Raw genomic sequence first — 17,667 nt, forward strand, 5'->3', positions numbered from 1 at the left:
GGAACGACGAGGCTATGCTGAGTTCGAACGAGACCGGTTCCGAAGACCAGATCTTTATGCTCCAGACACCTACCCGTCCGCGCAGTACCGGTCTCCGTCTCCTCCAGTGTCCCCTCGTCAACATCAGGAATACCGCTCCTCCAGACGACGCTCTCCATCGCCCTATCGCCGCTCCGCATCGCCACTTCGTCCAATCATCTCCCGTCCTGTTGACCAATCTTCGGAAAACTAAGGATTGCAGTTTTTGGAGGGAAAACTGCGTCCCGTCGACCAACAAAAATACCTCCTGTTCGCCCAGCTAATATGTTGTCAGTGACTATTGAAGGTATTCCTGTGCAAGCTCTCGTTGACACCGGTGCAACCACTTCTGTTTTGCGTAGTGACTTGTGCTCGCGCCTCCGTAAAGTCAGAACGCCCTATGTGGGACCTGTGTTGCGTGGGGCAAATAACGTGCTGATTCAACCTGACGGACAGTGTACGGCTCGTGTTTCTATTGATGGTATACGTCACCACATCGAGATGATTGTGTTGCCCACGTGCATTCATGAACTTATCCTTGGTTGGGACTTTCTGCATTCTGCTTCCGCTGTTATATCCTTTAAAGAGAACGTCATTCACATAACGGATACAACGGATGCGCCCATTCCAGTTTCATCACCCTCGATCTCCAACTTGGTCATTGTTGAAGACTGCGTCCTGCACCCTGGTCACGAACACGTGATAGCTGTCGCATCTACCCAAGTAACCGACGGTGATGCACTTGTGGCTCCTTCGTTTCGCTGCACCTCCCGTGGAATTCTCGTCGCCTCTTGCCTCCTCCGGTTTTCCTCTGGCTGCGCTTTTCTGCCCGTTTCTAACACAACTGCAGAATCTGTGCTGCTGCCCAAGGGAATGACAGTGGCAAAGATTGACTTCTCTCCATTGACCTCCATCGCGACACTCTGCCCGTCTTCGTCACCAGTACCAGCTCCAGGTTCACGTTCTTTCCCTTTTCGACCTGTCATTGGTTCAGACCTCACACCAAAACAGTCTGAAGCACTATTGGCCCTTTTGGCTAAGCACAAAGCCTGCTTTGATAGCTGTACCACAACACTGAGTCAGACTTCCGCGGCTGTACATCGCATTGAAACCGACGGTTCTCGTGTGATACGCCGTCGCCCATATCGGGTTTCGCAATCAGAGAGAGAAATAATTGAAAAAGAAGTGAACGAGATGCTATCGCGAAATATAATACGACCTTCTTCGAGTTCCTGGGCATCTCCAGTCGTTTTAGTTAAAAAGAAGGATGGCTCTGTTCGTTTTTGCATTGACTACCGCGCGTTAAATAAGATCACACGCAAGGACGTATATCCTATGCCTAGAATTGATGACGCTTTAGACACACTGCAAGGGGCGAACTATTTTTCGAGCCTTGACTTACGATCAGGTTACTGGCAAATCCCCATGAACGAGGCTGACAAAGAAAAAACTGCATTTGCCACACCGGACGGCCTTTATGAATTTAATGTAATGCCATTCGGCTTGTGCAACGCTCCAGCCACGTTTGAGCGAATGATTGATACTGTTCTTCGTGGCCTAAAATGGAAGACCTGCCTCTGTTACTTAGATGATATCGTTGTTTTTTCAAGTACCTTTGCCCAACATCTTCAACGATTAGACGAGGTGCTACAATGTCTCTCCAAGGCTGGCCTTCAGATAAATACAAAGAAGTGTACATTTGCCAGCAAAAGCATCAAAGTCCTCGGTCACGTCGTTTCCAAAGACGGAATCCAACCAGATCCCGAGAAGATCGCAGCTGTGCTACAGTTCCCTCGACCGTCCAACCAAAAGACGTTGCGCAGCTTTCTTGGTCTCGCGTCCTATTTTCGTCGCTTTATACGCAACTTTGCTACCTTAGCGGCTCCGCTAAATAAGTTATTGGCCACTGGTGCTCCTTTCTCATGGTCCAACGACTGCGAATCTGCATTTGAAATTTTGAAAGAACGCCTGACTTCCGGACCAGTGCTGCGCCACTTCGATGAGAGAGCGCCTACCATACTCCATACTGACGCAAGCGCACAAGGCATTGGAGCAGTCCTTCTGCAGCGTGATTCCACCTCTAAAGAGCAGGTTGTGGCCTACGCTAGCCGGACTCTGTCAACAGCTGAGCGGAATTACACCATCACGGAGCAGGAGTGCTTGGCTATCGTATGGTCGATACAGAAATTCCGCCCGTATCTCTACGGTCGGCACTTCACCATCATCACCGACCACCACGCACTCTGTTGGCTTTCATCAATGAAGAATATGTCAGGACGTCTTGCGCGCTGGATACTGCGCTTACAAGAGTACGACTTTACAGTTACGTACAAGTCTGGCAAATGTCATCATGATGCCGACGCGCTGTCCCGGTGCCCACTTTCGCTCTCTCGTGACAATACGTCCACCGCATCGCGTTCGAATGACTCTGACACCCAGCTTGCCTCACAACACGTATCGCTCGCATCGCTGGATCCAATGCAGCTATCTTCGAACTCCGATTTACGTTCACTTCAGCTGGCAGATTCCTACTGTCGGTCTTTCATTGATCGCCTTCGCGGTGTCACTAAACCACCCAACAGCCGCTTGCGACGCCAGCTTCGACAATTTCGCCTTCAGGACGGTGTGCTTAAGCGCTACATTTACCATCCCACCGGTAACAAGTGGGTGCCAGTTCTTCCCCGCTGCCTTCGTCTTCGAGTTTTGGAAGCATTCCACGATGATATTGCTGCCGGTCATCTAGGCTTCCACAAGACCTACGATCGCATCAAGACGCGCTGCTTCTGGCCTGGCTTGTCCACAACGGTGGCCAAATACGTGGGCTCGTGCGCGTTGTGTCAGCACCGCAAGCGATCCACATCCCCGCCTGCTGGTTTCCTTCAGCCTCTTCCCTGTCCCACCACACCATTCGAATTTGTCGGAATAGACTTGTATGGTCCTTTGCCGTTGACACCTTCCGGTCACCGTTGGATCGTCACTGCAGTCGACACCATCAAACAAGATACGCCGAGACTTCACCTCTTCATTCTGCTACCGCCACAGAAATCGCCAATTTTTTCTTGAACTCCATCGTCTTGCGCCACGGAGCCCCTCGCGTCCTTTTGAGTGACCGTGGCAAAGCCTTCCTTTCCAAGGTCCTGGATGAAGTCCTGCAGGCGTGCAATACAGTGCATAAAACCACTTCTACATACCATCCGCAAACGAATGGCCTTACCGAGCGCTTCCACCGAACACTCTCTGACATGATATCGATGTACTTGCATCCTGACCACAAAAATTGGGATAACATTTTACCGTTTGTCACCTTCGCATACAATACTGCGGTACAACGATCAACTGGCTACAGCCCGTTTTTTCTCGTGTACGGCCGATCTGCCTCCTCGGTCTTCGACACGGCATTTTTCTTTGCACCGGCTCCAAGCAGTACCTCGCTCCCAGAAGAGTTCGCAGCCCGAGTCACACAATGCCGTGAAATTGCTCGCAAAAACACGGAAGCAACCCAAAAGGAGAGAAAACATCGCTGTGATAAAAAACGACGCGACGTGGCCTTTAATGCTGGCGATAAGGTTTTACTATGGACCCCGGTTCGAGCGTCGGGCCTTTGCGAGAAATTTCTTCACCGGTATGTTGGCCCATACACCGTTGTACGACAGACATCTCCAGTTAACTACCTCGTCACCCCGCTTCAGTCTGTCACTGACCGCCGTCTGCGCAGCACGGAAATAGTTCACGTCTCACGCATGAAGCCTTTTGTTACTCGTTCGGCCGATCTCTGACTGGCGGCCAGGTTGGCCGCTTCGCAGAGGGGGGGGGGAAATTGTAAGCACATTCCAAGCATTTGATCGTTCTCACTTGCACATACCCATCATCATCGTTCTCACTTGCACATACCCATCATCATCGTTCTCTCTCTTGGTGTGGTTCTGAGCCGAGCCAGACATCGCAGAATAAACGCTTCTGCTCGCCCTGCCTGCTCGCCGTACCTAGTCTGCCTGCGTCTTTCAATATATATATATATATATATATATATATATATATATATATATATATATATATATATATATATATATATATATATATATATATATATATATATATATATATACAGGTTGCGGTGATGGCGTAGTGGTTAGAGCATCCGCCTCGCATGCAAGAGGTCCGTGGTTCAAATTCCGGTGCCGCGCAGTTCCCAACCGAATTTCTAAAAAACATCCGCGTGTTGATGGAACTGCATTAAGAGGCCTGGGGTGCGGCTTCACCGGTAACCACCGCCGCGAACGCACTCCCTCACCAGAGAAGGATTGGCCACTCTGGTGCAGTATCTGGCCACTACCTCCTACATACATACGTCAAATAACTCACGGCCCTCAGTCTCCAGCAGCTGCGAAGCAACTGACCACGGCGGCGGTCAGATCTGCAACGCAGCAGAGGGTCCTAAGAATTTCTGAATCCGGACAGGCCGCCATTGGAACCTGAACTTGGCAACGTTTAACGCTAAAACCTTATCTAGTGAGGGAAGTCTAGCTGCACTATTCCAGGAGCTAGAGGGTGTTAAACGGGATATAATAGGGCTCAGTGAGGTTAGGAGGACAGATGAGGCCTATACAATGCTACAGGATGGGCACGTCCTTTGCAATCGGGGCTTGGCCGGCAGAAGAGAACTGGGAGTGGGGTTACTAATTCACAGAAACATAGCTGGCAACATAGAGGAATACTATAGCAATAATGAAAGGGTGGTAGGTATCGTAATTAAACTGAATAAAAGATACAAGGTGAAGGTAGTACAGGTTTACGCGCCTACATCCAGCCGTGATGACGCTTCAGTTGAAAGCTTCTATGAAGACGTGGAATCGGCATTGAGTAAGGTAGAAACACAGTATACTATAGTGATGGGCGACTTTAATGCAAAGGTGGGGAAGAAGCAGGCTGGAGACCAGGCAGTAGGAGATTATGGCATCGTTACTAAAAACGCCATAGGAGAGCTACTAGTAGAATTCGCCGAGCGCAATAGTTTACAGATTTTGAATACATTCTACCGAAAACAAGAAAACCGCAAGTGGACATTGAGGAGCCCTAATGGCGAAAATAAGAACGAAATAGACTTTATAATTAGTGCACACCCAGGAATCGTGCAGGATGTGGAAGTGGTTGGCAAGTTACGATGCAGTGTACATAGAATGGTACGGTCTCGAATTCACCTAGACTTGAAGAAGGAACGACAGAAACTGATACACAAGAAGCCGATCAATGAGCTAGCACTGAGAGGGAAAGTACAGGGATTCAGAGTGCCGCTGCAGAACAGGTACTCGACTCTTAGTGAGGAAACCAACCTTAGCGTAGATACAATGAATGATAATCTGACGAGTATCATTACGGAGTGTGCAGTGGAAGTTGGAGACAGGGTAGTTAGACAGGACAGTGGCAAGCTTTTCCAGGAAACGAAGAACCTAAATAGGAAGCGTCAAATCACGAAAGTGTCAAATACAACAGACAAAATAGAACTGGCAGAGCTTTCGAAGTTGATTATTAGACGTAAGGTATGCAATGTAAGAAGGTATAACATGGAGAGAATTGAACACGCTCTGAAAAACGAAGGAATCGTCAAAGCAGTGAAGAGGAAACTTGGGATAGGCAGAAGTCGGATGTATGTACTAAGGGACAAAGAAGGCAAAATTACTGCCTTTATGGATAGGATAGTTAAAATAGCGGAGGAGTTTTACAGAGATCTGTACAGTAGCCGGGAAAACCACGACCTTAATACTATAAGAACTAGCAGTAACCAAGATGACACCCCACCAGTAATTATAGAAGAAAGCAGAAAAGCTTTGGAGAGCATGCAAAGAGGCAAAGCTGATGGTGAGGATCAGGTAACTTCAGATCCGCTTAAAGATGGAGGACAGATTGTGTTAGAAAAACTAGCCACCCTGTTTACGAGGTGTCTTCTGACGGGAAGAGTATCAGTCTTGGAAGAACGCTAACATCATCCTAATACATAAGAAAGGAGATGACAAAGACTTGAAGGATGACAGGCCGATCAGCTTGCTCTCTGTAGTATGCAAGGTATTTACAAAGGTAATTGCTAACAGAGTAAAGAAAACATTAGAATTCGACCAACAAAGGGAACAAGTAGGATTTCGAACAGGCTACTCAACAATTGACCACATTCAAACTATCAACCAGGTAATAGAGAAATGCTCAGAGTATAACCAACCACTATACATAGACTTCAAAGATTACGAGAAGGCGTTTGATTGAGTAGAAATATCAGCCGACATGCAGACACTGCGGAATCAGGGCGTAGATGAAGTATATATAAATATTCCGGAAGAAATCTACAGGGGATCAACAGCTACCATAGTGCTTCATAAAGAAAGCAACAGAATACCAATCAAGAAGGGTGTAAGGTGGGGGGCACAATCTCCCCAATGCTATTTACCGCGTGCTTACAGGAGGTTTTCCGAAGCCTAGAATGGGGACAGTTAGGGATAAGAGTTAATGGAGAATACCTTAGTAACCTGCGCTTCGCCGATGACATTCCATTGCTGAGTAACTCAGGGAACGATTTGCAACTCATGATTACGGAGTTAGACAAGGAAAGCAGAAAGGTGGGTCTTCAAATTATTCTACAGAAAACGAAAGTAATGTACAACTACCTCGGAAAACAGCAGCGCTTCGAGATAGGTAATAGTGCACTTCAAGTTGTAAAAGGCTATGTCTACTTAGGGCAGGTAATAACCGCAGAGCCGAAGCACGAGACTGAAGTAACTAGAAGAATAAGGATGGGGTGGAGCACATTCTGCAAGCACTCTCAAATTATGACGGGTAGATTGCCACTATCCCTCAAGAGGAAGGTATATAACAGCTGTAATTTGCCGGTACTTAGCTACGGAGCAGGAACCTGGAGACTTACAAAGAGGGTTCAGCTTAAATTGAGGACGACGCAGCGAGCAATGAATAGAAACATGGTAGGCGTAACCTTAAGAGACAAGAAGAGAGCGGAGGGGATTGAAATAAAGAAGAGGAAATGTTGAAATAAAGAAGAGGAAATGGACATGGGCCGGGCATGTAGCGCGTAGACAGGATAACCGCTGGTCGTTAAGGGTAACCAACTGGATTCCCAGAGAAGGGAAGCGGGTTAGGGGGAGACAGAAGGTTAGGTGGGCAGATGAGATTAAGAAGTTTGCGGGTATAAATTGGCAGCAGCAAGCACAAAACCGGGTTAACTGGCAGAACAAGGGAGAGCGAGGCCTTTGTCCTGCAGTGGACGTAGTCAGGCTGATGATGATGATGATGATATATAAATTTTTTTAAGAGGGGGGGTTCATGTCTTTTTAACCCTTCCACTTCGATTATCAAGGGCCAGACGTGCAGTGCACTGCTCAATTGCGAAGCCTATTTCTGAAGTACGCATTTTATAACTTATTCAGTTATTGTTTGTTACTTAATAATTTACTTATTTCTTCTGTTGAAACACATATGTAATAAATTCTCGTTCCTGTTTGTTTTTAGTGGACATGTGTGTTAGTGATGGGGTTTGCCTAATTTATTTCTCACATATGTTCTAGTGATTCACCCTTGAGTAATTGTTCTGCACTTACGCGGTGATATGACTTATTCATATTTCTCGTCACTCTCACCGTCGCACTCACCTCAGTCATGTGGCCAAATTTTACAGATTTCGTGTCAACTCAGTATGCATGGTGATGGTTGCTTTTTTTTTCAAAAAAGAGAGAGAGAGAGAGAATTTATAGAAAAAAATAGAGAGGTCGGCCTGAGCTATAGTTTGCTTTGACATGCTACTGTACGCTGGAAAGGGCGCCCGGGAAGCGAAAGAGTGGTGAACGGCGATGGTAAGTCTGGGAGATTATATTATGGCGTTGTTACACGAGGATAAATATATAATGGTGGGTGCTGTTCATGGCGATGATCATTTTCGTTTATTTAAGTAACCGTTTAAAAGATACGAGTGTCGTGATTATGTACAGCTTCACTGCGAAAATCCCACGTAAGGCGTGAACACAATACGTCGAATCATGGGTGCTTCCATTGTTGCGTTTTGTATTCATGCGCAGCATTACTTTTCCTCATTCAGGCACTCAATGTAGTTTCGCCCCACAAGGGGTGCACATTTCTTAAATTTAGTCATATGTGCTAGCTGCAGTTGTTTGCTCACTTTTGCAGTGATCACCTTTATTTGGCAATCGCTGAACGTCTTTCTACTTGTGACGACACTGCCTTGGTGTTTAATAATGAATACGCCGGAACTGAAGTCCCGGTTTAGCATAGCTGTTTAGACGTGTAGTGTAGAATAATACAAAGCGCAAGAATATAAACATCGCAACTGCCTAACAACTACAAATTGGAATCGCCTGCTACTAAATTATATGATCAAATGAACATAAATATTTGGATAGATTTCGGGAATGAAGTATATATTTAACCGTTTTAATAAATTATTCGCGCAATGAATTTTCGACAGATTTTGAATTTGCATAATCTCTCATGTACTGTGAATATACACGTCATAATCGATTGTTCGGCTCAAATAGAAAACGTACACTGATGGACGCTCTGGTGTCAGCGATACTACATTCCTCTTCAACAGCGAGGTGCCACGCGCGTAATTTGCTTTCATTGCGGCCAGTGCGTGAAAAGCATCGGCGAGGTCACTTGCACATCATGAAGGTGCTACAAAGGAAGTCGTCGTAGGTGACCTTGGCCGATCCCGTCTTGTCCGGGTCGAATGTCTTGAACTCCTCCGTGGCATCCTGCATGATGACGCACAGGCGCACGAAGTCTTCAAGCACTATCTTGTTATCACCTTGCTGATCGAAGCGACGAATCATCATGTGGCACAGGCTGAGCGACACCTGATGACCCAGGTTGCTAAAGACCGTGTGCAGATCCGTCTTGTCCAGGCGACCACAGTTGGTGCGATCGACCCTGCGTTTCGTACGTTTCGTGATTAGTGAAACAATTCCGTGCTGTTAACGAAGAGTTTTGAGACGCAAATTAATAAGACTTGTTGCCGGGCCAGTTGGTTCATGCGTCTTGTAATTAGAGACAAGGCGCGTAGCCACCATGGAAGGACTCAAGACAGAAAAGGATACATCGTCTCTCGTAGCGGTTGTGAGTGACGCCCTTTTCTGTTCTGTCTCGCGTCCTTCTTATCCAATAACTCATTCACTTTAATAAAATTGCGTTAAAGAACTCATTCAGCCGAAATTACGGCGTCAGCGTCAGTGTCGGTGAAGTGGGTTGGGAGCGAAAAATCACCCTCTTGCCTGTGACAGAAAAGTATAGGAAGGTGCAAATCACATAAACAATAAAACTTTCGGTGAGAGTGACGATCTAACCCAGGCTATGTGTGGGGCAAACAAGTATTCGACCACTCAGCTACGACGTTTGTCAAAACTGTTTCAGTAGGAAACGCTATATGGATGCCGTATAGTGCCAAGAGTCATTTCAGTACATCATACATTGCGTCGCAGAAACGGCTGTATCGCTAGCGTCAAATATACCAAATTTGGTATTAGAGTACGTGTATGGATGTGAAGGTATGTGACTAGTGCACACATGATAAACATGAAATGCGTGTCATGCAACAACACGACTACATGCTACGCGCTCATGATGCACTCGCGGCCGTTTAGCTTGCTTTACATGTACCAAACTCGGTTTTATGCTACGCGAACGGACGACATAGGTAAATGACACATCCAAACATGATAATCACGACATGCGTGTCATGTAACAACAAGACTACACGCCACACTGATGATGCGCTCGCGGCCGTTTCGCTAGCTTAACATATGCCAAATTTGGTATTACGTGACGCCAATGGATGACGAAGGTATGTGACTGGTACAAACATGATAATCATAAGATGCGGGTAATGTGAGAACATGGCTACATGCCACAGTCACGGCGCCAATTCATTCCGACGTGACGCGGTGCGCGTACTTCCCGGCGTTCATTTCGTCGCGTCACGCAGGCGTTGCCACGCCAGGCGCCGTTTCTACCATATACTCGCCAACACGCACCACGCTGTGTTGCTTTGATGCATGCGCGTTTGAGCGCGTCCGGCGTCTGTTCGTCACAAAAAGAGGGAGACGCAGTGTGGTCTGGGTAACGCATCGGCGTGACATGTAGAATGTTTGATTGATATGTGGGGTTTTAACGTCCCAAAACCACCATATGATTATGAGAGATGCCGTAGTGGAGGGCTCCGTAAATTTCGACCACCTGGGGTTCTTTAACATGCACCCAAATCTAAGCACACGGGCCTACAACATTTCCGCCTCCATCGGAAATGCAGCCACCACAGCCGGGTTTCCAACCCGCGACCTGCGGGTCAGTAGCCGAATACCTTAGCCACTAGACCACCGTGGCGGGGCGACATGTAGAATGTCGCATTTTGTGCACCGGTTGCCGTCAGGCCGCGCCGATGGACGCTGGTCGCACCTGGCGTCCGATTATAGAGTGCTCACGTTTCGCTCGCTAATGTTGCGTCGCTGTGCCCAGCGTGCGCACGCATCAACGCTACATTTGAGTATACTGGGTATTTCATGATGCGCTCGCGGCTGTTTTGATAGCTGCACATGTACCAAGTTTGGTGTTACTTGACTTCAATGGATGTCGAAATATATGACTGGTGCAAACATGATAATCTTGACACGCGTGTCATGTAAGAACATGACAACATACTACGCTCATTGCGTGCTCGCGGCCGTTTCGCTAGCTCCACACATACTAAGTTTGGTGTCACGTGACGTGAATAGATGGCGAAGGTAAAAGGCACATCCAAATATGATAATCATGACACGAAAGTCATGTAGGGCATCATTCACTTCCACCTCGCAACGTTGTGTTGGTTTTAAAGTGACATATCAAGATTTCTTAATCGTGCTTTGCATATCATCGATTCCCTCTGTACATGGGATCTGCCAATTTTTAGCTCCCCGCCGCGGTGGTCTAGTGGCTAAGGTATTCGGATGCTGACCCGCAGGTCGCGGGTTCAATTCCCGGCTGCGGCGGCTGCATTTCCGATGGAGGCGGAAATGTTGTAGGCCCGTGTACTCAGATTTGGGTGCACGTTAAAGAACCCCAGGTGGTCAAAATTTCCGGAGCCCTCCACTACGGCGTCTCTCATAATCAAATGGTGGTTTTGGGACGTTAAACCCTAAAATCAATCAAATCAATTTTTAGCGACTTTTGTTCGAACATTCACAAAGACATATTTATGGCGTTTCAGTGATAAAGATATCACGCACTGAGCACGAGGCCACATGTTCTATATCTCACCTGAGTGACCGAATTTGAACGAAGGTCAAATGAAAGAACGTCCATACATCTTGACTTACGCGAAGCTACACGAAATAACCATGACTACTGTTCGACCATGGCATAATTCGTACTCATAGCGTCATTGTTGGGCTCGAAACTATGGGGGTTATGTTTTTTTTATTTCATTCAAGCGGTTGCTTTGGGTCTCTGCAGAAGCTCGATTTTGGTTAGGTACAAAAAATAATACCACCTGCGGTATTACGCCCCACAATGACGATATGATTATGAGAGAAGCTGTACAGAGGGCTTCAAAAATTTGGACAATGTGGTGTCCATTCCCAGTGTAGGGAAGAAGAGGGAATTGCGGATATCTGGAAGTGGTGCCATCTTTCGGCAGCAGAAACGGCAGTCTGCAGTAACTGAATGAGAAATACGTTGAAAAAAATAATATCTCAGGAAAAAAAAGATTGTCACCAAAAATGAATTCGGTTATATGCAATAGAGACGCAATGTTACATTTTGGTAAAATGGCAATATCGCGCTACAAAGCATGTAGCTTCCCAGGGCCATTGAGCGCCACCCGTAGAAAAACATTAGTTTACATTGTTAAATAAGAAACGCTGTGGGAAGCCAGGTGGTTGGAATATCAGCGCTGTAACCTTGCCAGAATGGTCAAGTAAGCCTCTGCTGTATAAAACCGGGAGTCATTTTTGACAACTAGTTTTGTTCGTGTATTTTCTATACAGTTACGGCAGACCACCACTGTGGCTCTCGAGAAACGGCACGACGAGCACATGTCCCCAAATCCTGGTCATGCGTTATATTGCACCGACATCGTATTCGACACAGGCCTCTGCCACTCAATCCGACTCAATCGAAATGGGACTACTGTGACCGGAATAGAAACCACAACCTTCTAGCCACCAGCCCAGTACCACAAACCCTTCTGTGACATGGCGGACTCCGGTGAGGTCGTCCAAGAGCCCAACTAGTAAAAAAAATATGGGAAAACGTGCAAGTTTTTTTCCGTTCTTGACGAAGAGTGTAGTTCTTTGGCGTAATTGATTGCTTTGTGGGGTTTAACGTCCCAAAACCACCATATGATTATGAGAGACGCCATAGTGGAGGGCTCCGGAAATTTCGACAACCTGGGGTTCTTCAACGTGCTCCCAAATCTGAGCACACGGGCCTACGACATTTCCGCCTCCATCGGAAATGCAGCCGCCGCAGCCGGGATTAAATACCGCGACGTGCGGGTCAGCAGCCGAGTAGCTTGGCCACTAGACCACCGCGGCGGTGCTTCTTTGGCGTAATCATAGCTAACTATCGTTTTAGTTCCCTAAACTAAGTGTGCCATGGTACTCAGTTCTTTACCGTGGATAAAGGAAAAATGAGATTGTGTCGTGTTTTTTTTTATAAATTTTTGTTTTAGACTGTTTTCCGCAAACCTTTCATCAGTACTGCACATTTGAACTTCATATCGACACCACACGATCATTAGTTTCATTACATCTTCCTTCGAACGGCCGCTTCAAAACAACATTTATCCACTGCTTGAGTTTGTTCTACAAAAAGCAGAAAGATTTCTCCTGTCTCAACCTGTGGGTAAGCCTTAGTAAAACTATAAAAAAATAATCTCCATTGTCATATAGTGATTCAAAAAAATCATTGCAGCTGCACAAAAGCCGAGTCTTCGTACTACACTCACTTCTTGAAGGCATTGAACCAGTTTGTGATGTACGACCAGAGGGTGCAGAACTGGTCGAAGTCAATCTTGTTGCTGAAGTCCCGGTCGAAAATCTTAACCATGAGGAGCACTAGCTCTTCGCCAAACGGCTTCCAATTGCCGCTGGCGAGTGCCCGTTGCAACTCGGACACATTGATGAAGCCCGTACGGTCACGGTCCATTGACTCGAACACTGACGTCAGGAAGGCTTTATCCCGGATCGGTGCCAGTGCACTGGATTTGCCAGCCATGGCCACGCCGTCCCTGGGCCGGTGTTCCTGTGGTGCTGTCAGCGTGAATGCGGAGAACGGGCGTGAATACTTGCGATATGGTACCACAAAAAAACATTGTTGGAAATCTTTGTTTCATTGTTTTTTTTCTACATGGTCAACTTCAACAGAAAATGCTGCTTTTTCACCCAGGTGTGCTAACTTGTTTTTTCTCATAAGACTTTTTAGCACCTATTGCAGGCCTAAATTTAAAACCATCGTGTTAAACATACTTTCACCACGTTTCAGAAACACGCTATATCAGAGAGCGTCATCAATTTTTTTTCGCGCGGTAATGACACTCATACGCATGGTTCTGGTCAAAAGCTCCCAGGTCACGGTTCCATAAAAATACTTGGAATAGTGGCCTAGGAACTTCTGACTCTCCGTACGCTTCAACAGCGTGCGTGTTTTGCTAAGCGCGTGCGCGCGCGCGTGTTTGTGTGTGTGTGCGTGTGTGTGTGTGTGTGTGTGTGTGTGTGTGTGTGTGTGTGTGTGTGTGTGTGTGTGTGTGTGTGTGTGTGTGTGTGTGTGGGAGCTCTTGGCGACAGGAAACACACTTCTCTCTGTCATTTCAGAACTTGCCATCTTCACAACTCAAGCATCTTGTAAAGCACTAAGGCAGTATGTAGCCAAGAAAGGGGTGCAACACTATCATCTTTACCAGTTAGTTGCAAGAGCTTTTCTTACGTGCAGCATGCCATGCCATTTTTGTGGAACATCCTTTCCTTGGTATAATATGCTAAACCCTACACTTGAGGCGCTGCATATCGTTCATTCGTTGCATGCAGATACACGCGTATGTCAAACCTAATGTGAACTTGGTTGCCATTGATAATAATTTGGTTAAAATATTGCAAGTGAACTGCGTAACTGCATAAAACGTTAATTGAGGTAGATCCTACTTGGAAGCAGTAAAGATACGTTGTTCACAATATCGTGGTACAACAGTGATGCCTGCCCCGTTATTGACGCGCAGATGCTACGTCACCACCAGAAAATAAAAACTCAACATGAAATCATTGACGTTCTTGGCGCAGCGATAACTTACCGCTTTAAATTGTTGTGGCGTGGGTACACATAGCAACCTAGCACCAGCAAGCCTTTCTATGCGGTGTGAAGACAATCGTGATGATGATGACGGCCTACATGAATGGCTCGCACCCACTCTTTGGCATTGGCGGCGGGAAGTTTTTTCTTCCTCTTCTTCGTCCAGGTGTCTTATAGAGCCCACTAAGATCCATGGCTTTTACACGAGCAGTCATGCAAACATAAAAATTGAGTGTATACGTGGTCATTTGATGAACACTTGTTCAGTCAGTTAACCTCCTAGTTCTCATAGAATAGCACACAGGTAACGCTTAATCGTCGGCCCATTATTGATGATGTTGATTACTGTCATTGAAATGATAGCACAACACCATGGTTATTGTGTACTCGTGGACTGCCCCCTCCCCTTGAAGTGATTAAGTTCTCATAGTGGAACTTGAAAAAAAAAACTTTTCAATTATTTGTGCAGTTGTAAGAGTAGTAGAGGAAGGCGTTTGATTCAGTAGAAATAGAAATCAAGAAGGGTGTACCGCAGGGAAATAAAATATCCCCACTGCTATATACCGCGTGTTTCAGGAGGTTTTCGGAGGCCGAGAACGGGAAGAGTTAGGAATAACAATACATACAGAATACCTTTGTAACCTGTGCTTCGCCGATGATATTGCATTGCTGAGTAACTCAGGGCACAAACTGTAGCTCATGCTTTCGGAGTTAGACAAGGAGAGCAAAAAGGTAGGTCTTAAAACTAATCTTCAGAAAACGAAAGTAGTGTACAAAAACCTCGGAAGAAAACAGCGCTTCGGAATAGGTCATCCTGCCCTTGATATTTTAAGACTACGTCATTCTAGGACAGGTAATAACCGCGGAGCCGATCCATGACATTGAAATAACTAGATAAATAAGATTGGGGTGGAGCACATTTGGTAAACACTCTCAAATCAAGACTGGTAGATTGCCGTTATCCCTCAAGAGGAAAGTATATAACAGCTGAATGTTGCCGGTACTTACCTAAGGAGCAGAAACTTGGAGACTTACAAAGAGACTTACTGACAAAGTGACTTACAAAGAGATTGATCTACCAAGAGTTCAATACACCTAAAATTGAGAACGATGCAGCGAGCAATGGAAAGGAAAATGATAAGTGTAGTCTTAAGAGACAAGAAGTGAGCAGAGTGAATCAGGAATCAGGGAACAAACCGGGGTTAAGGATATCCCAGTTGGTATCAAGATAAGACGGATGCTTGGGCTAGTTGGTGATTGGGAATAGACATATTTGCACAGCGCAAGACTATGATTAGATACGACGTAACTACAGAAGAAGAGACAAGGACAGAAAGAGCGCCGACTTCAACTGAGATTTTATTAGTCAAAATGCTGGAAGTATATACTCGTGACAGAACATCACCGTGCAATCGCGAGGAAAGATTCAAGAATAGCAAATGAACATGGGCGGGGCATGCAGTGCGCAGGCAGGATAACTGCTGGTGAATAAGGGTAACTGACTTGATTCACAGTGAAGGCAATCGGGTCAGCGGGATAGAGAAAGTTAGGTGGGCAGATGAAATCAAGACGTTTGCGGGTATAAGGTGGCAGCAGCAAGCACGGTACCGAGCTGACTAGCAAAACACGGGAGAGGCCGTTGTCCTGCAGTGGACGTAGTCAGGCTGATGATGATGATGTTGATGATGATGAGTCGTAAGGCAAATGTATTAGTGGCGGAAGAGGTTTCTGAGGTGCTATAACTTATCGATTAGTGTTTTCTTCCTGTCTTATGCCAAATTATTGTTACCGTCAATAGAAGTATGTATCGACCAGCAACGTAATAAAACAAGCAAATAAAAATACTGCTTGCTCTTTCGACAGTTTGCGACACGAATGACATTGGATACCCTGACATGCTTTCCTTATCTCACTTGTCAAGGAGAGTAGACGTGAGTATTGTTTGGCTGAGGTGACGCAGAAGAAACAAAGAAAAAGATAATGCGTCTTCAGGGCAGTATAGTTGCTCATGACTTTAGGTGTGGCCGTTACAACCAGCTAGGATGAAGCTGATATGAAGTGGTACAAGGTCCATTTCCAATGCGCGAGGGACTGAGTTATATATCTGTTTCCGCCAGGCATCCACGTGCTCTTCTAATCACAAGTGCCCCGACCCGACGGTAGCCTGAATTATGCCACGAATCCTGACGGTAGCCTTTCCTGCCAAAGCAGTTTCATCAGTAATAGTAGTAGTAGTAGCAGCTGCACCAGTATCAGTGGTACAGTTGGTCGAAAGCGTAGTCGGCATCAACTGAAATCCTACTGATTGAGCTGCAGGCCGCGTGAGGTAGCAGCGAACGGTCAGGAGTAAGCGCAGGCATTTGAAACTGAGGGCTGGATTTCTGACACCACGTGATCTCACTGGTCAATCAAATAGTGTTTGAGGCCTTCCTAAGCACACGAGCGTTCGCATGCCACTCGTATGCTTTTGAAGGTGTTTTGAATAGTCTATATGTACCATCTCGCCCAAAAGCAAGTTTTACCCCTATCATTTATTTTTGGTTTATCAGAAAGAAGGTAAGAGCCCTGACACCCAGGAGCATCATTGGTAAAGGTATGTGCCCCGCCGACACCAGCAGACGCGTTGCTGGCGGCGCAGCACAGATTATTTAGAATTAAACTAAGACATATTGCCCCCATTGATCACGTTGGGCTTCAACATCAGGCAGGTTGCGCCATCTCTCGATCAATACTATGACGAGTATATTGCGTCCTCATGGCGTCTGAGAAAACAAATTCACTTTTCATATATCTCGGAGGCACTAATATTTTTGTTCGTCAACAGCGCTGAAGTTGTCGGCGCTTCGCGCAAGGTGGCGCACAAGTCGTCTAGGCCACGGTGTATCTTCTAGTGTGGTTGTTCTAGAGCTCATCTATCCTCTTCGCCGTGCTTCATTGTACTACGCCGCGCCACGGTTTGTGCTGGTAAATACTAAATCAAGCTGGTTAGGCAGGGCGTTACTGCGTGTTTTAAAAAATAACCAATGCCTGACCTCGTATGCTGCGCTCCGGGCTCACCCCTCTCTATAAAAAGGCAAATATCTTGTATCCACTAGCAAAATGGTTCAAGATGAAGATCACAGTGCCCCGTAGCAGCATTTGCTACCTCCCCGATTACATCGAACACTCTCGAGGCAGCGAAGCACTAGGCCTTCAACTGGACAACAGCACATGAGGCGTCATTTTTTATTCATTTATCGCACTGGCGAAGTACGTTCGCTTGATGTGTACACTGCAACCTTAAAAAAAGAAAAAAAAACTATTCAATTTTTAGCATTA

General features: G+C 46.3%; 1 protein-coding gene across 1 annotated transcript; it reads right to left on the reverse strand.

Annotated features, from left to right (window-relative positions):
• Positions 1-8,442: 8,442 nt before the first annotated feature.
• Positions 8,443-14,433, reverse strand: LOC119178105 (programmed cell death protein 6). Its single transcript, XM_075871067.1, has 3 exons — positions 14,351-14,433; positions 13,013-13,316; positions 8,443-8,961 (listed from the first exon to the last, which is right to left on the reverse strand). Exons 2-3 carry the CDS (start codon positions 13,279-13,281, stop codon positions 8,685-8,687), a joined length of 546 nt encoding a protein of 181 aa, XP_075727182.1. The 5' UTR covers positions 13,282-13,316; positions 14,351-14,433; the 3' UTR covers positions 8,443-8,684.
• Between the last annotated feature and the right edge of the window lie 3,234 nt (positions 14,434-17,667).

The sequence above is a fragment of the Rhipicephalus microplus genome, chromosome 1 (assembly GCF_043290135.1).
Source record: "Rhipicephalus microplus isolate Deutch F79 chromosome 1, USDA_Rmic, whole genome shotgun sequence".
Classification (NCBI taxonomy): Eukaryota; Metazoa; Arthropoda; class Arachnida; order Ixodida; family Ixodidae; genus Rhipicephalus; species Rhipicephalus microplus.